This window comes from Abrus precatorius, unplaced genomic scaffold (genome assembly GCF_003935025.1).
Source record: "Abrus precatorius isolate BTA unplaced genomic scaffold, Abrus_2018 Scaffold1, whole genome shotgun sequence".
Taxonomy (NCBI): domain Eukaryota; kingdom Viridiplantae; phylum Streptophyta; class Magnoliopsida; order Fabales; family Fabaceae; genus Abrus; species Abrus precatorius.
The window spans coordinates 5,484,550-5,509,299 of NW_020874291.1; the positions used below are offsets into that span (position 1 = coordinate 5,484,550).

The 24,750-nt window shown below is 37.7% G+C and overlaps 2 protein-coding genes across 6 annotated transcripts in view; one reads left to right on the forward strand and one right to left on the reverse strand.

Moving 5' to 3' along the window:
• Window positions 1-22,793, forward strand: part of LOC113855879 (vacuolar sorting protein 18) — a 34,076-nt gene extending 11,283 nt beyond the window's left edge. For 3 of the 5 annotated variants that reach the window (XM_027487526.1, XM_027487540.1, XM_027487534.1), the window contains 5 exons: window positions 3,239-3,466; window positions 7,007-7,162; window positions 7,323-7,484; window positions 21,500-21,619; window positions 22,300-22,722. In XM_027487526.1, coding sequence (XP_027343327.1) covers window positions 3,239-3,466; window positions 7,007-7,162; window positions 7,323-7,484; window positions 21,500-21,619; window positions 22,300-22,473 — 840 coding nt within the window. In that variant the 3' untranslated portion in view covers window positions 22,474-22,722. Of the gene's footprint in view, window positions 1-3,238; window positions 3,467-7,006; window positions 7,163-7,322; window positions 7,485-21,499; window positions 21,620-22,299 lie in introns of all 5 variants that reach the window. The other 2 variants (XM_027487512.1, XM_027487519.1) reach the window with 2 other exon arrangements.
• On the reverse strand, window positions 13,404-15,253 carry LOC113855916. Its single transcript, XM_027487549.1, has 2 exons — window positions 14,022-15,253; window positions 13,404-13,902 (listed from the first exon to the last, which is right to left on the reverse strand). Exon 1 carries the CDS (start codon window positions 14,873-14,875, stop codon window positions 14,204-14,206), a length of 672 nt encoding a protein of 223 aa, XP_027343350.1. The 5' UTR covers window positions 14,876-15,253; the 3' UTR covers window positions 13,404-13,902; window positions 14,022-14,203.
• Window positions 22,794-24,750: the final 1,957 nt, after the last annotated feature.

Here is a 24,750-nt window from a genome sequence, read left to right on the forward strand (position 1 = left end):
TTGTCTGAAAATAGTGACATGAATGATGCTTTGTTTGTGTAATGCCATGATGATCACTTCAAGTAATAACAATGTCTTTGACATAAACAATCAAATAAATGCATTTTGAAGCAGAATGACAGTAAAAAGTTGGATGATCACCTTCACTTCAAGTTATTCCAAATGCTTGTACCACAAAACTGAAGCGAACAAATCATGTTCTAAGATATTGATTTGAGGCCAAATTGGGATTTTTGCAGACGACAGATTAATTTTAGAAAAGACTCCTCTTAAGATAAATCTAGGAGGTTGCTCCATATATACTTCTTCCATGATATCACCATTGAGAAAGACACTCTTAATGTTGAGTTGATAAAGAGGTCAATGATGGATTGCAACCATTGATAAGAATAAATGGACAAAGGCCATTGTAGTCATTGGAAAAAAATGTTTCACCATAAGACAGTCAATATGGCCATTAGGGCCAAACTTGATAGTGTAAATCCATCTGCTTCCAATAATGAACTTCCCCGAAAGGAAATGAATGGGGTCTCAAGTACCACTAACACTACTCTGAATTGCATATATCTCATCAATCATGGCCTGTTGCCAACTGAGATGGGAAAGAACATCACGTACATTCTTAGGAATAAAAACAAAAGATAGAGGAAAGACAAGTATAATGAGGGACTAATGATGATATGTTAAAACAACATAACGAGGTGAAGAATTATGAGTGGAATGTATACTTTTTTGGAGAGCAATAGGAAGATCAAGCTTAGGAGGTAGGAGGCAAAGCTAGAAGAGGCAGAGGAGTTTGTACTGAAAGTAAGTCAGAACAAGTCTCATCACTAGGTGGTGGCAAACTGAATGTGTGGTTTTGTCTGTGGTTTACCTATAAAGGACACAGAGGAGGAATATTTGGAAGAAATGGTGCCTTTAGTGGTTGAAAATTAATAGAAACAAGAAAAAGAAATCAGAAAAGTGTGATAGGCTCAAACTCGGTGAATGAGAAGGAGAAAACTCAAAAACTGAAATTGACACAAAAAAGGTAACCTTAGCCGAAATAAGGTAACAATTAAGAGTAACAAAGTAACACTTATAACCTTTTTGAGATCGAGTGTAACCAGGGACACATTTGTGAGCACGAGCAGAGAACTTGTTAATCTGTGAACTAAGATTGTGAACAAAAAAAGTGGATCCAGAGAGACAGGGAAGGAGAAGATGTAAAGACTAACAAGGGAACAAGGCAAAGTGTGGTAAGATGGAAAAAGACATCTGATTAATAAAGTAATAGGTTATAAGAACATCACCCCAAATATAATGAGGAAAATTACCATGAAGAAGAATGCCATTGGTTTCAATGAGGTGCTATTTTTTCTTATAATAATTTCTTTTTGTTGAGAGGTATGAGCACAAAAAGTCTGATGAGAAATGTCATCGGAATCCATAAAATTTTGAAAAGTGAGACAAATATTCACAAGTATTATTATCACAATGCAAAGTGAAAATAGGAATACCAAATCGATTTTGAATTTCATGGTAAAAAGATTAAAATATAAAAAATAACTTTGATAAATTTTTCATTAAATATAACCAAGTGCAACCGGAATAATCATTAATAAAAGTAATAAAATATCTAAATCCTAAGGTAGACATAACACAAATTGGTCCCCCAACATAAAAATGAACCAAACTAAAAGGAGACGAAACTTGACCATTATCACGATTATGAAAGGAATTGTGGATATGCTTATCTAATAGACATGATTCACAAGACAAAATGGACAACCTGGAGAGATTAAGTACTATTTGTTGTAACTTTTGAAGACTATGATGACCTAACTAATCATGAATCAAGAGAGAAGAGTCCACTATTGAACCAACATGAGCAGAGTATAGTTGATAAAGTCCTTGTGATTCAAATATGATGGAAACTGAGATGCAAATATTATTGATTATCAACAAGAAAAGGTAACTACACATAACTAGAGCCAATGGCTCCTACAGAAATCCCAATAGCACTGGAATTCTGCTCTATTGCTCTCTCTAACAGAATGTAACAACTTCCCTTTCTCTCTCCTCTCCCCTTACTCTTATCATTCCCCTTCTAACTAACTCGTGGATTAAATTCCTTTTTTTATCCCATTGCTTTTTTTCTTTATCACATACACCCTCCACACTTTGGGCCCCTCAGCAGGATCCAATAACTGATCCCATTCCCTTAATTCGTCACTTGGGCCAACAGCTCCAACAAAATCCGATGCCAATCATTTTTCTTGAACTCTAGTCCTACAAAAAGTCATTTTTTGTAAAGGATATGACTCAATCTAAAGAATGAGTTAGACAAGTAATAGATTACAAATTAAAGGGAGAAAGAAACATGATCCTTTAAAAAATGTTTACATCTTCAATATTTTTGACAATCTTCAATATTTTTACATATTACTATTGAAATAAATAATCCTTTAAATATGTGAAGGGATTAATATCAAAATAATATGTTGAAGGGATTTTACTTTTCTTTTTCATTTTTCGAAAATGATTTTGTTAGGTAACTCTCGTCAGAAGTTAATTACAATATATTAGTTACCTATTAGTAGATACAATATCTCAGTTGGTTAGCCTGATTCCTGAATTAGTTAATTTGGCATGCTGCCTATAAATAAGAAGGGATGAGGGGGGGAAAGTCTTGTGAATTGAGAGAGGATTGGAGCCTCTGGGCATTGAGAGAGAACCAGGTCTCTAATGTTTTGTTTCATGGTCAAAAATATCACAAAAAACTGAACACTAAAGGAGCATGGTTGCATCTACCTTTTTGTGTTCAGGAGGGGCTAAGGCTATTTTCAGGTGACAATGGAGTGGGGTTTCAGACGTACTTCAAAAAATGGGACCCAAGTGGACTGTTTTTGTATATCTATCCCATTCACCTTGAGGATAAGGTGAAACTTAAGGAGGGGAGTATTGATAGATACCCATTAGTTAGTTAGTTTAGTTGGTTACAATCTGTAGTAAGTCAGTTTCTTACAATTAGTGAAAGGTATTACATGTATAAATAGAATAGAAGAGAGGAAAGGAGATCATCTTGTCATTTGTGAGAGTAAATTAGGGCCTTTTGGCATTGGGAGGTGCAGACCCTGTGAGTTCTGCAATGGATGTGTTTTGTTCTGTTAATTGTTGAATTCTTTCTCCATTCTTACTGATAAAGATACTGGGTTTCTACCAGATACTTTTGTGCTTACTCACATTTTTGTACTAGGTTGATCCAGAGCTTGCTATGGCTGAAGCTGATAAGGTTGAAGATGATGAGGATTTGAGAAAGAAGCTCTGGCTCATGATTGCTAAGCATGTTGTTGAACAAGAAAAAGGAACTAAGAGGGAAAACATAAGGAAGGCAATTGCATTTCTTAAAGAAACTGATGGCCTGCTAAAGATTGAGGATATATTACCATTCTTTCCAGATTTTGTCCTGATTGATGACTTCAAGGTACAATTAATTTTTCTCTGATTTTGCTATTGACTGACAATATTTAACTCTGATTAATTTATCTAATGATACTAGTACACTTGTTTTCTATTTTTATTTTCTGTTGACATTTTCATATAATATCTCAGCTTCCATTTTAATTATTAACAAGAATGTTGCACCTTAGATGATTGTTTTCTAAACTTCTATTGATGAATTTATCCGAATTTGTGATAGGAACCAGGATAAAGGGCCCAGGCCCAAGTAGACAAAATGTGTAAGTAAGTTGGTTATAATTGGAGGAGTGTGTGTAGCATGTTAGGGGGATATATCAGGAGAAAGTGGGGATATATGAGGGGGAGCGTTGTATTAGTTTGTGGTAAAGCTGTTTAGCTAGGCAGGGAATGCACAAAACATTACTCTGAAGGAGCCAAGAGCTTTGGGTTGGTTAGGGTTTATCTCTACTAGAATATTTGTTCTGTAATTCATATTTCAATCAATACAATTTCTTTTATTTCTTATATCATACATTTGAGGGTCCTGTCAATTGCTCCCACTCGCCGGATACAAAGGATGAATATCAGCGTATTCATTGAGTTCTCACTCAATGAGTTCTCTGAAGATTCATGATGGAATGAATGCCATTTTAGATTCCTTGAAGGAATTCTGACAAGATTGGAAGGAACTTCGGCAGGACTTAATGAATACTGAAGAAACATAGATAGATAGAGATTATGCTGAAAAAAAGGCTAAGGAAGGAGCTAAAGCAGAAAAGTCATTGCAACAAGGGCATTCCTCCAAACAAAAAAGGACTGGATGGAGGATTTTTTCCTGTCAGCAGTTTCAGGTTTGGAGGAAGAAGGGAAGGTGCCAAATGATGAAAACAACAGTTGTTTTGGGAAATTTGAATGTGGGTAACAAAAGACTAGCAGAGTCCAGTATGTCATGGGCAAGATGCTGGTTTGCACAGAGAACTCGAACATTTGTAAGAGGCTGGACAACTTGAGGCATGTAGAAGGATGCGGAGATGGAAGATCTTCAACCCTCGATGTAAATTTCAAAGGATGGAGGTGAGAACATTCTATTATTCATCTAGATGTGAAAAAGGGACGAAGAGGAACTGGAGGTGTTTCCTGGAAAGGTATTCAGACTCTTCTAGGCCCAAAGGTAATGGGTGTCTCTAGCCCAGTCAGCCCAAGTACGTATTTGCTTTTACGTTCTGTTTAACTCAGTCTCTCGTAATAACACTCGAGGGGTAATAAGCTATTCTTCTACAACAACTGCTCAAAATTGAAGGGTAATCCTCAGCAACATTGTACCTTTCCAATGTCTAGTCCCACTGTCAGATTAGGTTGTGAAGCTTCTAGGAGGGGGTATCAAGGTGCATGTGTAATAGTAGGGATGATAGTGCCTGGGTGGCCCTCTATGTATTGGAATTTTGGGGTTTATTCTGTGTATTTGGTCAATGAACAAGGACTCAAATATTTTCAATACAGAAGTTAACAACACTGAGTGGAATCAAAGGGGTATGCAGTAATGACTTTCAATATGTTGCAAGGGAATTATGCAAATGAAAAGTCAAAAATGATGGGACACAAACCCTTTATTGGCATGTGTCTGAGCAATATTTCTAAGAATAAAATCCTGTTTAGTTGTCCAAATACGGAACTATAAAATACTTACAAGTTGTAAGAGATTCACAACAAATGTGTAGAGGGGGTGCGTGTTTCAAGTATGGAACAAAAGAACAAATCACCCAAGAGGCAAGCAATGATAAATATATACTGAAGGGATCATATGTTACACTGATTACCAGATGGGTTGGTGTTGAAAAGAAAAGGGAAGCTCAGAGGGTATATAATGCACAATCCCAAGCTTCTATTGCCAATTGTAATACACTGATCCTTGATATCAACCTGCAAGGTTTGGATGGGATTCAAGGCCTTGTGTGTATGCATACAAGTTGTGTCTCCATTGCATTATGCAGTTATGAATCTCTAGGTAAACTCAAGCATCATAAACCTGGGTTGCTGAATTCATTATTTGGTGTTAATCAAAAGAAAGGTTCAAAATTTGGTAAGAAGGCCTCTGATTATAAACAATTTGGAAAAATTAGTGACCTTGCAGTACCAATTTTCAACCCAGAGGACATAAAAGGGACAAAAGTGATTGGGTTTGATGAGAAGACAGTATAGGAAAGTATATTTGCTGAATGTGTTATGTGCCTAATGCAGCCCACACAATATTAAATTTATACTAACTTATAGAATTAAATACATTTAATTTCTACCTAATAATCAGGAATCAATTATCCTAATTTCCTAAAATATGTAATTGTTAATTTTCTATGCACCAAGCTTGTTACAAATGTACTCAATTGGAGGGCCTCTAAGGGACTTGGTAAACATGTCAGCCAGCTGATTGCTAGAATTGACAAAATCAGTAGTGATTTCTCCATAGAGGACCTTTTCTCTCACAAAGTGACAATCAATCTCTATGTTTGATTCTTTCATGGAAGATCGGGTTTGATGCAATGCGAAGTGCAGCTTGATTGTCACAAATAAGTTTTGTTTCATGGATGTCCCCTTTTTTAGTTGTAGTAGTAGTTGCCTAAGCCATGTAAGCTCACAAGTGGCTGCTGCCATAGCATGATATTCTGCTTCTGCACTGGATCTGGCAACTATGTTTTGCTTGCTTCTCCGTGAGATCAAGTTTCCTCCGATTAGAACACAATACCCAAAAGTGGATCTTTTATATGTTGGTGATCTTGCCCAATTCACATCAGAATAACAAGTGAGCTTAGTATTGCTTTTGTCTTCATACAATAACCATCTCAGAGCATTTTTTATGTATCGAAGAATACGTGTTACAATCATCCTAATTTCCTAGAATATGTAATTGTTAATTTCCTACAAATCTGTAACGGCTAATGACTTAATTACATTCTAACAGTCACTAAGTACCACATGTAATCCTTGAGAAGATGGTCAGTCACCCTAGAGTTTCTGTTGCCTCTACACTTGAGGAGAATGGTGATTCTCCTCAGTCTACTATACCTGAAACTCTATTGATGAAGAAGATAGGACAGGTCTACAATTCTTCTAACTAGGTATTTCTCCATCTTGTATGATCATAGTGGAAGGTTAAAATGGTTCGGAAGGGTTGCATTGGTTAACAATGGTGCAGTCGAGATGGTAGGCCTTTATTTCAGCCTTGAGGACAAGGCTGCACAGTTCTAGAGGGCAGTAATGATAGGAACCGGGATAAAGGGCCCAGGCCCAAGTAGACAAAATGTGTAAGTTGGTTAAAATTGGAGGAGTGTTGATAGCATGTGAGGGAATATATAAGGAGATAGTGGGGATACATGAGGGGGAGCATTGCATTAGTTTGTTGTAAAGCTGTTTAGCTAGGCAGAGAATGCACAAAGCATTACTCTAAAGGAGCCAAGGGCTATGGGCTGGTTAGGGTTTATCTCTACTAGAATATTTGTTCTGTACACATTTCAATCAATACAATTTCTTCTATTTCTTATAATTTTGAGGGTCCTATCAATTTGTGCAGGAGGCTATCTGCTCGTCATTGGAGGATTACAATAAGCAAATTGAACAGCTGAAGGAAGAGATGAATGATGCAACTCGTGGTGCTGACAACATCAGGAATGATATCAGTGCACTTGCTCAAAGATGCACTGTTATTGATCGAGATGAGGATTGTGGGGTATTGATCTTTCTCAGACAACTGCAGCTACTGCTTTTAAGTTGTGCAGTTTACTTTTGTACTAGTGTACCATAATTAAGATCAATCTTCCTTTAAATTTCTGATTTAATTTTCTGAATTTATGCTCTCATTTGAAATGATTTTTAATCTGACACCCTAGGTTTGTCGGAGGAAAATTTTAACCGCTGGCAGGGAGTTCGGCATGGGTCATGGTTATACATCAGTTGGACAAATGGCTTCATTTTATGTCTTTCCATGTGGACATGCGTTCCATGCACAATGCCTGATTGCCCATGTGACTCGTTGTACAGTTGAGGCTCAGGTAAGTGTACTACCTTTTTCTTATATTTTTGACATCTCATTGTGACTATTTTATCTTATGCTACCTGAGTTTATTTATTATTTTCAGCAATATCCACATTATAATCAAAACCAATAAGCTTTATTCAAAATAAGGAGACCAGTGACCTGTGCATTGTTTCAGATGAGTTGAACACAAGTATTGAAAGGATACAAAGATCAAATCTCTAACTTTGTTAATTGTTGCATAAATGATATCCTAACTTTGTTAATTGTTGCATTAAGTTCATTAAAATGACACAATGCACTGCAACTGGGCATGGAAATGCTTTTTGACCCTCAAATTTGGGTTGACCATGCTGGTTTAACATATGGAAATAAGTCAATCACAACATGAGCTGTTTAGCAGCTTCGGTTTGTTAGATAATAGAGGGCTAGCTGTGGCATTTAGTGTTGGGGCTGTTGGCCCAAGTGACAAATTAAGGGAAGGGGATCAATTATTGGATCCTGTTGAGGGGCCCAAAGTGTGGAGGGTGTATGTGAGGAAGAAAAAGAGCAATAGGGCAAAAAAGGAATTGAATGCATGAGTTAGTTAGAAGGGGCATGATAAGAGTAAGAGGCGAGGTTTGTGGGGAAAAAAGGTTAAGTTGTTACATTTTGTAAGAGGGTGCAGTAGGGCAGAATTCCTGTATCAATTGGAGATTTTTGAGGAGCCATAGGCTCCAGTTATGTGTAGTCACCTTTTTCTTGTTGATATTCAATAATATTTGCATCTCAATTTCCATCAATTGGTCTGACCTGCCAGATACATCACAATGTCACTGAAACCAACTGATCAGAGTGATGCTTTGGAGGGGTGAGTAACTTAGTTTGAAGCCTTGGGACCATGTTTGGAGGGCATGGAGAGTTCTTTAAGTGAGTTTTGTGCTGCTCTCTTAAGAGATTCAGCAGTCACAACACGAGATGCAACATTCATTCTGGGAATATCATAAGGATGTGCACCAATCCCTTCACAGAGATGAGGGGCATAACAATAGTTGTGGAGCAGAGGGAGACTAGATGAATGATAAGTCATTTGACAAACCACCAAACAACGGAGTACACGATTATCACCTTACAGCAAAACGAGTGGAGTTACGGGGATTCCAAGGGATTGACCCCATGGGATGGATTCAACGTGCAGAAACCTACTTTGAGGTACATGATATGCCTGACGAGTTGAAGCTGAAACTCTCATGGTTGTGCATGGAAGGAAGTACCATTCATTGGTCTACGTTATTATGAGAATCAGAAGGGCAACTAAACATGGGCGATGTTAAAACAATCTTTGTTGTTGCGCTATGGGGGAACTATCTATGACAATCCTTTTGAACAATTGTCAGTGATTTATCAATTAAGTGCAGTAGATGACTACATTAAGTTGTTCGGAAACGTTTCGGCACAGGTTCCTCGCTTATTGGAACCCCAATATCTTGGATATTTCATGGCTGGACTAAGACCCTATATTCGACAAAGGGTCCGTTCTTTTCACCCTATCAATCGATGGAAGGCGATGCAGATTGCACAAGACATGGAATGGGAAATTGATGGCTTGGTAATAAGCAATGATGTTGCATCATTTCGGATTCGTTCTAGTTACATAAGCCAAATTGGAAAATCATACAGGTCACACTTTACCTAAAAGGAGAAAGGTCAAAATCTGATGGACTCTACTAAGCCCAATAATAGTTGGGCCCAATTTGGATTAGGTTCGTCCCACCAAAAGTCAGCATATGTGAAGGGCTCGTCTACAACATTGAACTCAGCTCCGCACAAATGGGACAATGATCATCGTGGTTCTAAGAATTCCAGGGGTGTGCATCACTTGTTTATCAAGAATTGATGGACTCAAAGGTGAAAGGGGTGTGTTTTCGTTGTGGAAAGAAGTTTCATCCTTTGCATCAGTGCCCTGAAAAAAGCTTAAAGCTAGTAAAAAATGGGAGATGGGGACAACGAGGGAGAAGCAGAAGAAATCATAGTAGTCAATCTCAGTTAGTGGTGCAGAGTGGCTGACCTAAAACACGCGATAGCAGCATAGTGGATAGCGGGCAAATCATAGTAGTCAATCTCAATTAGCGGTGCAGAGTGGCTGACCTAAAACACGCGATAGCAGCATAGTGGATAGCGGGATGCCCGCTATCCTAAAGTTCTAAGTATTATACCTAATATAAAATTAATATCCAAAACAAAGAGAAATAAAAAACAGAGAAGGAAATAAAAACAGAGAAGGAAATAAGAAAAGAGAGAAATGGTCAATCACTAGAAATGTTTGGATCACGTCGAAAGTTCGTCGGATGTTTTATCAAAGATGAAGAAGATGACTGTAAATGTTTGGATCATGTTGGAAACTTCGCCTGAGTTGAAGAAGACAACCGGAGATGAAGGCGACTGGAAACATCTAAGTCACGTCAGAAACTTCGCTAGAAATGAAGAAGATGAAGACACTTCAGAAACCTTGTTGGAGATGGAGGACACTGGAAGCAAGAAAATGTCGTAGAGAACAAAGATGGGGAAGAATAAACCACAGGGAACTGAGAAGAGAATTGAGAGATGAAAATGAAAACTTAGGGCTCGATAGGAAGAAGATATCAGAAATGTAAAAGGGGGCAAAATACCAATATTACCCCTATTTAAAGATGTCCAACGTTAAGAAAAGAAGGGCAAAGTCAGGTTTTGGCCAGAGATGAAATAGCGGCCGCTATGGCTGCAATGCTCCCGCAAATTGGCTGCTATTCGCGGTGCGATGGTTGCTCCATTGAAATGCAACGCTATAAGCTCCCTATAGCGGCAACTTGCTGCTCTGCTCTGCTCCTCCGCGATAGCGGTCACTATGGCTGCTATTGACTACTATGGAAGAAATATTGACGTTAGAAATAGAGCACGACACAGAAGGTGAGGGGTTAGAGTGTAAACTCATGGGCCTCATGGGAGTGACCAGTTTTGAATTGTCAACGTATAAAACTCATTCTAATTCTGGTTGATAGTGGGGCAAGTCAAAATTTTGTGGCATCAGAGGTAGCACATTCACCAAAATTTTCTTATAGACCCTACAAAACTATTTGGGGTGGGGTTGGGGGATGGTCATAGGGTCTACACTAAGGGCAAAAGCTCTAGTTTACCCTTGCAATTCAAAGATATAGATGTGGTTGTGGATGCTTATATTCTGGACTTAGGAGGGGTGGATATGATCTTGGGGGTAGCATGGTTGGAAACACTAGGTAAGGTGGAAAAGGATTGGGGAAATATGACTATGTGCTTCAAGTTAGGAAAAGAGATGCTGGAGTTGGTAGGTGGTGTTGTGCTAGGTTCAAGATGCACTTATGGTGGTAATCCCAACCTTAATGACTCTTCTCTTTGTGCTTTGGAAGGCTCAAAACAGATGCAAGGAGGGTTATACTGTTGAACTCAGAAGAGGGGCTTAATGGAAAAAAACAAGGAGTGCTGAATTCACAACAGCAAGTGGATATAGAAGGAGTGCTGCAAGAGTCACCAGAAGTTATTAATGAACTTTCTAGGCTACCCCTTTGTCGAGGAATAGCCCATTCCATCAATCTGAAGGAAGGTGAAGGAAGGCAAAGAACTGATAAATGTTAGTACATATCGCTATTCACATCATTGAAAAAATGAAATTGAGCATCAAGTTCACGAAATGTTGCAGCAAGGTATAATTCGTCATAATTTTAGTCCTTTTTCTAGTTGAGTAATTCTTGTTAAAAAAAGGATGCTACATGGAGGATGTGTGTGGACTATAGGGCTCTTAATAAGGCAACAGTGCGGGACAAATTTCCTATTCCAGTTGTTGATGAGTTGATTGATGAATTACATGGGCAAGCTTCTTTTCAAAGTTGGATCTGAAATTTGGGTACCATCAGATAAGAATGAGGGAGGAAGATGCGTCCAAGACAGCATTTAAAACCCATGAAGGTCATTATGAATACCTCGTAATGCCCTTTGGGTTAATGAATGGCTCAGCTACCTTTCAAGCAACAATGAACCAGATATTCAAGCCATTTTTATACAGATTCTTGCTTGTATTTTTTGATGATATATTGGTGTATATAGCAAGGATTGGAAGATTCACCTACAGTACCTCTCCATTGTCCTCTAGGTGCTCAAAGAAAATCAGTTTGTTGCAAATAAAATGAAATGTAGCTTAAGGAGAACTCAAGTAGAGTATTTGGGCCACATTTTGTCAAACAAAGGGGTGTCTGTGGATCCAGCTAAGGTACAAAGTGTTCTAAATTGGCCAAAGCTGAAATGTGAACGGTGTTATAGGTTTTTTAGGATTAACGATTTACTATCGAATGTTCATCCAGGGGTATGGGCAGTTAGCCAAACCCTTAACAAGATTGACAAAAAAGGAAGCTTTTAATTGGGGACCAGCAGCTCAACAAGCATTTGAAATCTTAAAGAAGGCAATTACAACTGCTCTGATGTTTTCCTTATCTGACTTTTCACAGCTCTTTGCCTTGCAATGTGATGCCTCAAGCCCGGGCTTGGGCACTGTCTTAATGCAAATGGTTAACCCTTGGCTTATTTTAGCAAGTCACTCTCTACCAATTACCTCTCAAAATCAATTTATGAGAAAGAGCTCATGGCAGTAGCACTATCAATTCTGCATTGGCACCATTACTTATAGGGAAGGAAGTTTATTGTATATTCAGATCAGAAAAATCATAAGGACTTATTGCAGCAACAAGTGATTTTTGCAATTCACCAAAATTGGTTGGCCAAATTACTTGGCTTCCAATTTTAGGTGATTTATAAACCGCGGCCTGAAAACAAAGCTGTTGACACACTTTCTCGTTTGTCAATAGAAGGATGATTGGCTAGTTTAATTTCTTTCCCAATTTGGCAACAAAGCACAGAACTTAAAAAAGAGGTGGATATGGATCCTAAGCTACAACACATCATTTCTGATCTCACCAAGGATGCAAATAGTTGGCCTGGTTTTTCTTCTCACAAAGGGTGCTTTTCTTCAAAAATAGATTGGTCATTTCTGCATAGTCTGCTCTTATTCCTACTTTATTACAGGAGTTCATGCTATAGCTATTTGGGGGTATTTCGATTATCACTGAACGTATTGTAGGTTAGTTGGCAATCTTTATTGGTTGGGAGTGAAGAAATCTGTCATGGAATTCGTAAGATATTGTGATGTGTGCCAAAAAATGAAGTATGTTGCTACCTTTCCAATTGGATTATTGCAGCCCTTATCAATTCTGAATCAAGTGTGGGAGGAGATATCAATGGATTTCATTACAGGGCTTCCTCGATCTGAAGGAAATGATGCCATTTTGGTGGTAGTTGATAGACTTTTTTAGTATGCCACTTTATCTTACTTAAGCGTCCATATTCGGCGCAAATTATTGTAGCATTGATTGTGAAGGAAAGTGTTAGACTACATGGGTTTCCTTTGTCCATTCTTAGTGACAAGGGTCCTATTTTTGTTAGTATGTTTTGGCGAGAGCTTTTTAAATTACAAGGTACATCTCTCACAATGAGCACAGCCTATCACCCTGAAATTGATGGCCAAACAAAAACAAAAGTGATCAATTGCTGTTTGGAATCTTATCTACAGTGCTTTGCTTCTGAACAACCCCGAAATTGGTCTTTGTAGATGCCTTGGGCAGAATTGTGGTATAATACCACGTTCCATGTAACTACTTGTTTCACTCCTTTTGAGATAGTGTATGGGTGTAAGCCTCCATTAGGGGTGAGGTACTTAGATGGAGAAACTAAAGTAAAGGTTGCGGCAAGAGATTTTAAAGATAGAGATGAGGCTTTGAAGCAGTTGAAAATCAATCTCAATAAAGCACAAGAACAAATAAAATGTTATGCAGAAAAACGTCGAAGAGATGTAACTTTTGCTATTGGTGATTGGGTTATTGATAAGGTAAGGATTCTGAAATTTAAATTATGTATTGAATTGGCTCAGTTGAGCAGAAATTACAGCAATGGAGAGTGAGCTCTCAAGTGGCTCAACACCCTAAGTTTGAAATAATTTTCCTGATGCCCATTCCCCTTTGTAATCCCCTTATTTAAGTTGTTATGTTTCCTAAAATCATGCTCCTAGCTACTGTAACAGAAAATAACAAAAGGTAATAGAAAACAATAACAAAAGGAAATCCTAAAACAGAAAATAACAGAAGGTAACAGAAAACAATAACAAAAGGAAATCCTAAACTACTCAAAACAGAACATAACAACTTATTTCCTAATTCCTCTCCTATAGTTTTGCCGCTTGTAAACTTTCAAGCACTCAGGAAACTTGTCTCTAACAATATCCCTTCCTGAACAATCACCTTGTACTCAAGGTGGAAATTTTGTTGATGTACAATTGATTTTGCCTTAATAGCTCCAGCACATTCCTTACTTGCTTCAAATGTTCGTCCTCTGTTTGGCTGTAGATCAAAATGTCATAAAAAAAGACTAAGGTAAATCTTCTTAAGATGGGTCGGAGCACCTGATTCATGAGCGATTGAAATGTGGAAGAAGCATTGTTTAACCCAAAAGGCATTACCAAAAATTCATAATGTCTCTCGTGTGTTTGAAATGCTGTTTCTCCGATGTCATCTTCCCGCATCCTAATCTGGTGGTACCCAGATTTTAGGTCCAGCTTAGTAAACACCGGTGCTCCGGCCAGTTCATCCAACAGTTCCTCAATGACTGGAATGGGAAACTTGTCTGGTCTGGTGATTTTGTTCAGGGCTCGGTAGTCAACGCAGAACCTCCATCCTCCATCCTTCTTCTTCCCAGCAATACTGGCCTTGAATATGGGCTAATACTGGGCTTGATGATGCCAGCTTCTAGCATCTCATCCACTAATTTGTCAATCTCATTCTTCTGCGAGTGAGGATAACGGTAGGGCCTGATATGTGGTATGACTGCTCCTTCCTTAAGGATTATAGCATGGTCGCATGTCCTCACAGGGGGTAGCCCCTTTTGTATTGTGCCGATATCTTCAAACTCTTCCTGTAACTTGCGCATGACGTCTAGTATCTCCGATGGAGCCTCCACCTCTGGTCCTACTGCAGTCACCAAAATTCCCCCGCCTTCCTCCTTTAATGCTTTTAAAGTTGTTTTGAGTGTGGCACATTTTCTGCCTAAGGATGCGTCCCCTCGTATCATCCGACTTTCAGCTCCCTTTTGCCATTTAATGTACAGCTGATAGAAATTTGCTGTAATCGTTCCCAAGCGTTGCAGCCACTCCATGCCCAGTACTATATCCACACTACCCAACTTGATGAGATAGAATGTTTGTACAATTGCCACCCCTTGTACATCAAGTCTGACTCCCTCGCACACCTTTTTGCTTTGGAGCTGTGTCCCTGTTCCGAGTTCCACCCCATAGGGGAGGGTCTCAGTTACCTTCATCTTAAGTCTCCACTAGTGTCGTGTGTAGGAAGTTGCCTTCTGGCCCACAATCCACCAGGATCATGACGTCCTGTCCTCGGAGAGTTCCTTTCACCATGAAGGATTTTTTTGTTGGTGAAGCCCTTCAGGCTTTGCAGGGAAATTTTCAGCACACGAAGACCGGTCTCTAGAGAGGGTCCCTCTTCTTCCCCCGAGGCCTAGCCTCGCCCTTCCTCTACTTCCTCTCCTTCGTTTCCTTCGACTAGTTCAAGCCGGAAGTGCCAGAACTTGCAGATGTGCTCCTTGTTCCATGGGTCCCCTCACTTAAAGCATAACCCTCTGCAACTTCATTCTTGAATCTCTGCTTGGGACAGTCGGGGTCGTGTTTGATTCGGCTAGGATGGATCTCTCTTGGGTTGGAAGTCCTTAATTGTTGTTTTATTGGGCCCTGTTATCACTTGCGAGGAGAAAGTGTTATTGGACTTAGTAGTGTGCAAATGAGGTGTATTATTGGGCTTATTGTTCACAGCCCCTTGGGCCCAAGCCAAAACGTGGTTTCTCTTCCAAGCCTGATTTCTTTCTTCCAACAAAATAGCTTTATCCTTCATCTCCATTAACGAGTTAAGTTCTAGGCTCCTCAATTCTGCGCCGATTTCTTCCTTTAAACCATTTAGGAAAACCCCAATCTGCACCTCCGTGTCAAGGTGCTTCAGGGGCCGTGAGAGTTTCTCGAAGTCTTCAATGAAGTCGCGCACAGTCCCTGTTTGCTGAAGCCGAAATAATGCGCCGAAAGGGTCCTTACTTGCGCCTGGTTGGTAGCAACCCAGCAAGGCGTTTTTGAACTGGCGCCATGAGGGAGCTAGTGCCTGCTTTTCCCAAGCATAGAACCAATTCAGCGCCGCTCCCTCTAGGGCGAGGAGCACCACCTCCAGCTATTCGTCTCCCTCAATCCGTTGAAGGGTAAAATATCTTTCAATTTTCACCAACCAACTGACGGGGTCTTCGTCGAAAAGGATAGGGAGTTCTATTCTCCGATCGTGGTCCGCTAGAGGTGAGTGATCTCGGCATCGATCTCGAAACGGGGAGTGGTAGCGTCGACGCCTGGATGTGTCCCCGTAGTAAGCGTGGTCACAAGGAGTCACCGAAGGTTGCCTCTTTTCGTGCTCCGGTGAGGCGAATGCCTCTGATCTAGAGGTGGGTTTCCACCATCCCGCACAGCGGCGGTTAGGGGTTCTCGGTGGTGACCTGTCGGATCGGCGTGATCGGCCCCAGACTGCCATTCCCTGCATCAGTTCTTCCAGTGTCTTCTCCACACGTTCTAAACATTCAGAGTCCATCGTTTCAAGAGGAAATCCAAGCACCAGGAAAGTGCTTTGATACCAATTGATAAGGTAAGGATTTTGAAATTTAAATTATGTATTGAATTGGCTCAGTTGAGCAGAAATTACAGCAATGGAAAGTGAGCTCTCAAGTGGCTTAACACCCTAAGTCTGAAATAATTTTCCCAATGCCCATTCCCCTTTGTAATCCCCTTATTTAAGCTGTTATGTTTCCTAAAATCATGCTCCTAGCTATTGTAACAGAAAATAACTAAAGGTAACGGAAAAAAATAACAAAAGGAAATCCTAAACCACTCAAAACAGAACAGAACTTATTTCCTAATTCCTCTCTTATAGTTTTGCCGCTTGTAAACTTTCAAGCCTTCAGGAAACTTGTCTATAACAGTTTTCCTTAAACTGCATCCACATAAGCAGTCTTCTATGTCTCAACGAATTTAATCGAAACTGTCCCCACAATATTTTGGGCCTTTTCAGATCTTGGAAAAAATTGGAACAATGGCATACAAGCTTCGATTACCTCCCACTTCTAGAGTTCATCCAGTATTCCATGTACGACTGCTCAAAAAGGCTGTTGGTTAGTATTCAGCTACTCCTGGTTTGCCAAAGGAAATGACAATAGATAGTGTGACAGAACCTGAAAAGGTTTGGGTGGTACAAGACAAAATGGAGGCGAGTAACCTATTCAAGGAGTATCTAATTCAATGGAGGGGACTTGCAGCTGAAGAGTCTAGTTGGAAGAAAGAATTTTTTATGAAGAGTCAATTTTCTCATTTCAGCCTTTGAGGACCAAATTACTGTTTCAGCAGGAGGTATTGTTGGGACTGTTGGCCCAAGTGATGAATTAAGGGAAGGGGATCGGTTATTAGATCTTGCTGAGAGGCCCAAGTGTGGAGGGTGTATGTGAGAAAGAAAAAGAGCAATAATGCATGAGTTAGTTGGAAGGGGCATGATAAGAGTAAGAGGCGAGAATTGTGGGGAGATGTAGAATTAAGAGAGAGAGATAGATTAATGTGCTGGAATTAGATAGATACTCTACAATGTGTAAAAACCCTTATATTTATAAGGATACATATGTAACCCCAGTGGGCTAAGCCCGTTATTGTAATACTATCATAAATCTTAATCCTAATAAGTCCATTATAGCTATTCATAACACTCCCCTTCAAGCTGAAGAATAGCTATTAATCATGCCTAACTTGTTACAAATACAATTGTTACATGTACCATTTAAAGCCTTTGTAAACACATTTGCTAGTTGGTCGCGTGTCCTAACATGAGAGATGGATATAAGCTTTTGCTGAACTTTTTCTTGAATAAAGTGACAATCTATCTCAATATGTTTCGTTCGTGCATGAAAAATTGGATTTGAGGCAATGTATATCGCTGCCTGGTTATCACACCAAAGTTGTAAAGGCGTAGTCTTAGTGCTGCCAAATCCTATCTCTCCTAACATATGTTTCAACCACATTAACTTACAGGTAGTCTGAGCCATCAGCCTTCACCCTGTATTTTGATTCCACACTCGATTTTAATATAATGTTCTGCTTCTTACTTTTTCACGAAATTAAATTACCTCCCAAGAGCACACAATATCTAATAGTAGATTTTCTGTCCATAGATCCTGCCCAATCAGCATCAGAAAATGCCTCTATCTGTGCATGTCCATGATCTTTGTACACATTTTCCTGGTGCTTTCTTCAAATACTTCACAATGCAGATTAGTACTTCCCTATGAGTATCCGTTGGAGATGACATAAATTGGCTAACAACACTCACTGGAAAAGCAATATCCTGCCTTGTAATAGTCAAGTAATTTAGCTTGCCTGCTAATCTCCTGTATTTCTTTGGATCTGCAGAAAGAACTCCATCTGCTGTCAGTTTCACTCCTAGTTCTATAGGTTTCTTACATGGTTTAGCTCTTTTTAGTCTAGTTTCAGTCAATAAGTCTAAGACATATTTTCTGTGAAAGGAAGATTCCTTACTTGGAGTACATGACTTCAATACTCAAGAAGTATTTCAGAATTCTTAAGTCTCTTGTCTAAAACTTGGTTTGAAGAAATTTCCTTAGGTTGCTGATTCCTTCTTCGTCGCTACCTGTAATAACAATATCATCAACATAAACAAGTAAAATACAACCAAGGTTAGTCTGTTTGTAAAACACTGTATGGTGACTCTCACCTCACTAATCCAAATTCTAGAATCACATCATTGAATCTCCCAAAACATGCTCTAGGTGACTATTTCAAGCCATATAACGACACACTCTTCCACACTCTCCCTGAGCTACAAAGCCAGGTGGTTGCTCTATGTACACCACTTCCTATAAGTCTTTATGTAAGAATGCATTCTTGACATCTAACTGGAATAATGGCCAATGATGCATAGTCGCAAGAGAGATAAAGATGCGAACAGATAAGAGTTTAGTAACTGGAGAAAACATATCAGTGTAGTCAGCGCCATAAATTTGGTGATACCCTTTAGAACAAGTTGTGCCTTTAGACGAGCCATAGAATCATCCGGATTAACTTTCACAATATAAACCCACTTGCATAGCATGTTGCCAACCATCATGACTAAGGGCATCTGCAAGGTTCTTAGAAACAGAAAGAGAGTCTTTACCAGCCATGAAGGATTTAGACATAGAGGATATATGAGCAGACGTCACATAAGATGAAATAGAATAGGTGCAAGATCTCTTACCTTTACGGATAGCAATAGGAAGGTCAAGGTCAGATATAGGATCTGTTAACACTTGAGGAGATAATGGTAGAGGTTGAGTACCATCTTGAATGTCACTAGGCACGGGGGTGCATCATCTGAAGGCTGTTAAGGCCAGCGAAAGTATGTTCACTCAAAGAACTTTAAACCTGTATCAATAGGAGCTAGAGATGCAACATAATGTGTAGATTGGTCAATAGTGTAAGTCAAGAAAGATTCATCTACCTCATACATGGACTTAGAATATGAGGACTTAAAGAATGAAAGACTTTAAAAAAAAAACACATAAGAGGTCATAAGATAACGACCAAGATCAGAAGAAAAATAACGTAAACCTTTTTGTGACCAAGAATAACCCCAAAACACACATTTTAGGGACTTTGGATCAAGTTTAGTTACATGAAGATGAACATCAAACACAAAACAAGTGCAGCTAGAAACTTTAAAAGGTAAAGAAAAAAGAGATTGTGATGGGAAAAGTATAGAGTGGGGAATCTCATCATGTAACAGATGATGGCATGCGATTAATTAAATATGCAGTAGTAAAAACAGCACCAGCTCAAAAAAGTTTAGGAACTTTCACTTCAAACATTAGAGCATGAGCTACCTCCATAAGATGATGATTTTTACCTTCAGCTATCCTCATTTTGTTGTGGGGTAACAATACAAGAGGACTGATTAAGTATGCTATGTTTACTCATAAAACTAGGGAAGGATACAGAAAAATATTGTTTAGCATTATCACTTCTAAGAGTGCGTACACAAGTATTAAATTGAATTTTAATTTCAGCACAGAAATTACAAAATATAGAAAAGACTTCAGATCTGGATTTTATCAAAAACAACCATGTTACACGAGAATAATCATCCACAAAGGTGATAAAATATTTTACCAGATTTAGAAGTAACTAGACAAGAACTCCAAACATTAGAATGAACAATTTCAAAGGGGGCATGAGCCCTTTTATTTAAATGAGATAAATAAACATTACGATGATGTTTACCAAACTGACATGACTCACAATAAAAATTAGACTTATACTAGGACATAATTTCCTAAGAACTTCTAAATTTGGCTGCTCCAGAGTGTCTATTATGGTCCCAAAGTAAGCACGCGCAACACTTCTTCAAAATGGGTCTCTGTAGTTGTTGCTATGGGTTCATAGTGATCACTTTAGTCTGCCCTTCTGGACTTAGCTTGCTGTAGTGTTCACTATAAGATCTAAAGTGATCACTTTCATCTCAAACTTTCTCAAATGCTAAAAATCCATGGAAAAAGTCTAGAAATTTCTGCACAATTATTCAAATTATCAAAATTGCAAACTATATCTATGTAAATCAATGTAAATTAACCAAAAATTAAGAAACCTATGATATTTGACCAAAATGTTGTTTTTATGTTATTTACACTTTCTAAGTTTACTTTTTCTATTAAGAAACATCAAAATGACAAGTAAAAATCCAATAAAATGCGGATTCATCAATTCTGCTCATAACAGCTCTATATAAGTGAGGAGTCCTCACTATTGTAGTTTAAGTCTTTCATTTTGTTCAAAATTCAATAATAGAAATTTCTCTTCATGCTTTCTCTGAGTTTTCAATCTCAGTCTCAAACCTTCAATTTCAATTTTATAATAAATTTAGAGGGATGGGTTTAGGGAGCGAGAGAGAGAGAACAGAATCTTTTAGAAAGGATTTAGTGAATAAAAATGCTTTCTAATCCAAGAGAAATGTAGTACATGGGATCTGCATATCATCCATATGTAGTCTCTTAAAAGACTTAGTGGAGACAATTTGCAGGCTAATGTTGAGTGCAAAACTCCGTACCCATGAATACTAAATGCATTTGATCATGAGATGCAACATATTATTTCCTAAGTGCATTAATTAAAAATATTTCCAAATTCCAAGAAGCTTCTAAGAATGAAACTGTCTCGACGAATGTAGTTGGTAATTGTTGTACTTAACCTTTGGATATGAATGTTATACATGCTGCCAATTTGTTACTACATGTGGTCATAAATTGGCGTCGTTAATTTTGTATCTTAAAAAAGCTGTGTTTGTTCATTCACCTTTGTCACTGCCCAAAATGAATCAGTTCAAAAGGTCAGCTGCTACATCAGTTGGCTCATGGGCCAAAGGGTTGGAAAGTTTGCACTGGGAAGAAATAAGGGGAGGAATAGGCAGAATGTTTGAGTTGGCAGAGAGAGGACAGCAAGGGGGTTGTTACTGATTTGTGGTTAATGGTTAGCATATTGGTGGGTGTGTGGGGTAATAGGGGGAGCATGGAAAATATTGTGTCATGAAAGCAATAGCTCTCAGTAGGAGGTTGGCTCTGTGGCAGTACAAAAGTTCTTCCACTGCATTACCTTTATTGCTTTTCAGACTTAATACATACTCATTTTTGCCTGCTGAGTTAATTTCTGTTGGGTGTGGTTCTGGTTTGTATCAACCTATTCTTAACTATAGCTATAATTGTCATAATCCATTTTGCTTGCCGTCAAAATGTTGTCGCCACCTCAAAGCAGCATAGTCTTATTATCGCCCATGCCATCATTAAATTTAATCTGTAGGAAATATGTTGCAGGCTGAGTATATCCTGGATCTGCAGAAGCAACTTACTTTGATGGGCAGTGAAGCGAGGAGAGAATCTAATGGTACCCTTTCTTCAGAGGAGTCCATTCCTAGCATGACCACTGTAGATAAGGTTTGTTCAGAACCTTCTTTCATGCATCAGGTGACTTGTATCACTCATCAACGTTGCAGCTGAGTTGCTCAATATTACATTTTTGCTTGCATTGATATTTAAGCTTCAAATTCCTTTTCTTATTCTATCAGTAACTATTTCCATGGGATATGACTGTTGACCAATTTGATTTTTAAAAACTCACTTTCGTTTGCATTGAGCATGTAAAGAATTGCTCTATAAGCAAGCTTATCTGTACTATTTAAGTTAATTAGGTTCGAACGAAATTAGGGTAAAATATGTTTATTCTTTGTAAATATGGCGAACAATTTAGTTTTCATCTTATTATTTTTTGTTGATTTTAGTCCTTGTAAATTTTAATTTTTTTTAAATGCTCCCTGTTACCAATTGCTAATGAATAGTAGTTAGCGTAAAGTGGTTAGTTTTGTGCCATGTTATTACTAACTGGTAATGGGAATCGTTCATAAATTTTTTTCAATTTTATGAGGATCAGAACCAACGAAAAGGTTTCTAAAATAAATTTAGTTAAATTTACTGACATTGAAAACATTTTATAACCAAGAAACTGCTTTTCCGTGTTTGTATCTTTTTCAACTTTGCATTGTGGTGTTAAATGCTTGTGCTTGATGAACTTGACCTATGCTGAATAACTTTATACACTCGTGTCAAACTATGGGCAGCTCCGATCACAACTAGATGATGCTATAGCTAGTGAATGCCCATTTTGTGGTGACTTGATGATCCGAGAGATCTCTCTGTCTTTTATCCATCCCGAGGAAGAGCAACATGTGTTATCATGGGAGATCAAACCAAATGTTGCTGGAAGCCAGAGAAGTATCTCCTTACCTTCATGATTTTGAATTTGCTTGTATTGTGTGAAGAATGTATTTACAGGGCTGTTGTCAAAGCTCAGTGTGGTTGTGAATCTTGCAATTCTTTTTTTTTTTTAAATTTACATTTTGCTCCCTTTTTGTTATGCGATTGGCTCTCTAATTTGGTGATTACAAGGAAATTGTTACCCCAATCCCACTGTAAATTATGTACCTTGTTGTAACTTACCTTTGCATCCTTTTTTGGGTCCTAGAAAGCATTCGACACTTCATTTAATTTCTTAGCTATGTAGTGTTCTGCCTTTACCTTTGCAAATAAGAACACTGGCAAAAGAGTCTAAGAGCAATTCTAACGGATTTTTTTTTAACTTAATTTTAGACATAAGCAACCTGTAACGTTTATATACTCGATTGTAACTTCACCACGTCTACCGTTAAATTATAACGTTTTAATTTTATAGCAGTTTTTCTTTTTTGGGTAAATTCGGGTTAGAGTTTAATTTCTTTATTTCTTATAACATATACTTATAAGTTTAGAAGTGATAACTAAAATTCTATTTTTGTAAGTAACTTTAAATTTTATTAGAACACCTATTTCATTACTTAACTTCGTTACATATACTCAGTGAAAATTTAGCTTGATATAATAACTTGATGCATTATTTTGAAACTTGAAACAATAAAACTAAGAAATATTAAAAAATTATCTTCATACTCTTCCAACTCACCCACGATAGTAACCATTTCCCCTTATTTTATAATTGTTGTTCCTAGGAGCACTAGATTTCCCAATTTGTTCATTATAGTATCTACTTGGATTCACAATGGTTCTTCATCAATTCTTGAGTTATTATTCCTATTCGAACAAGATCTTGTTTCTAGAACACGTTGGAGAATAATATTGCATCACAGGATTAGGTGGAATGGAAAAGGTCATCGTTAAAGAAACAGCAAGAGGCAGATTTTTGTTTATTATGAGGGAACGAAAAACCAAACATTAATGTAACCCATCCCAAAATGTAGTTAAATTTAACTCTATTATGGAACCATGCTTTTCATTGAAAAATTAAGTTCACCATCACTAGTGGAAGGCTTTCCTTTGTTAGGTTTATTCACATGTTATCAAAGCCAATATTGGTTTTGTTTCATCAAAATTACAGGTAAATAACGTAATAGCATTTAAAACATCTCCAGATTCAACGTGTAATACAAGAGAATGTTAGATAAAATAAGTTGTAGTTTCATCTATATTTTCAAAATAAAGAAAAATACTTTAAAAATAATTGTCTCATACTTGTAATATATATCCAAACTAATTTATTAAGATCAATTTTCATGAATTATATTTTGAAAAGAAAGTGCAAATTTTATTGAGGAAGTGGTAAGTATAATTTTCTTAAGTTTTTCATCAAATATAAAATGGAAATGGTGAATACATCAAAGTATTATTTTCATACACAAATCTTTGAAAATAAAACACATAATAAAAATATATATATTTTCATAATTGTTAATAAAAGAGTTATTTTTTAAAACTGAAAAGCTCATTTTATTGGATTTTTTTAAAAATAAAAAATACGTAATTATAAATGTCTTGTTTTGCTAAATACTTAAAACATATCATCCTTTCTATATGAGCACAACCGTGCTCATGTATAAATCATACCAAAGTGGTATGACTTGTGTGTAACTGCAAAAGTTGAGTATGTGCATGTATAGTACAAGTACGCCTTGCTTTCGAGTTTTAATTGTACATAAGTTGCTATAAATTAGAGCAATTTATATGAGTACAATCGTGCAGACTGTCAACATGGTATTAGTTTGACTTATGTTTATTAAAAGTTTAGAAAAATTAATGCAATTAAAAAAGAGAATATGAACGAATTTATGAAACGAGAAAAACTCAATCATTACAATGATAACAGGGACATATTTGTGAGATTAGAAGAATTGAATGTAATGACTATGATAGGACATTTATTAAGACCTTGTTGAGTAGTGGCACTTAGAGATACTTTTTGTTTTCCATATGGGGAGTACACAATCACACTTGAAATTATTGTATTCCAATTAGGATTGCAAGTAGATGGTTGGCTGATAATGGTTGCACACATGATTGAATGAGATTTCATGGTCATGATATCTTGGCATTGTGCAAGGATATCCTCAAAATTGTCTTGTCTCAAAGTAACATGAAAGGGAATTATGCAAACTTTTCATGGTTTAGTGTAAATTTCCCAAAACTGTTAAAAATGCAAATTTAGAGATAATTTTGTCTTACTTGGGTATATTGTATGCAAG

Coding starts and splice junctions, on each gene's coding strand:
- LOC113855916 (XM_027487549.1), bottom strand. CDS start 14,875: ATGAAGGTAACTGAGACCCTCCCCTATGGGGTGGAACTCGGAACAGGG.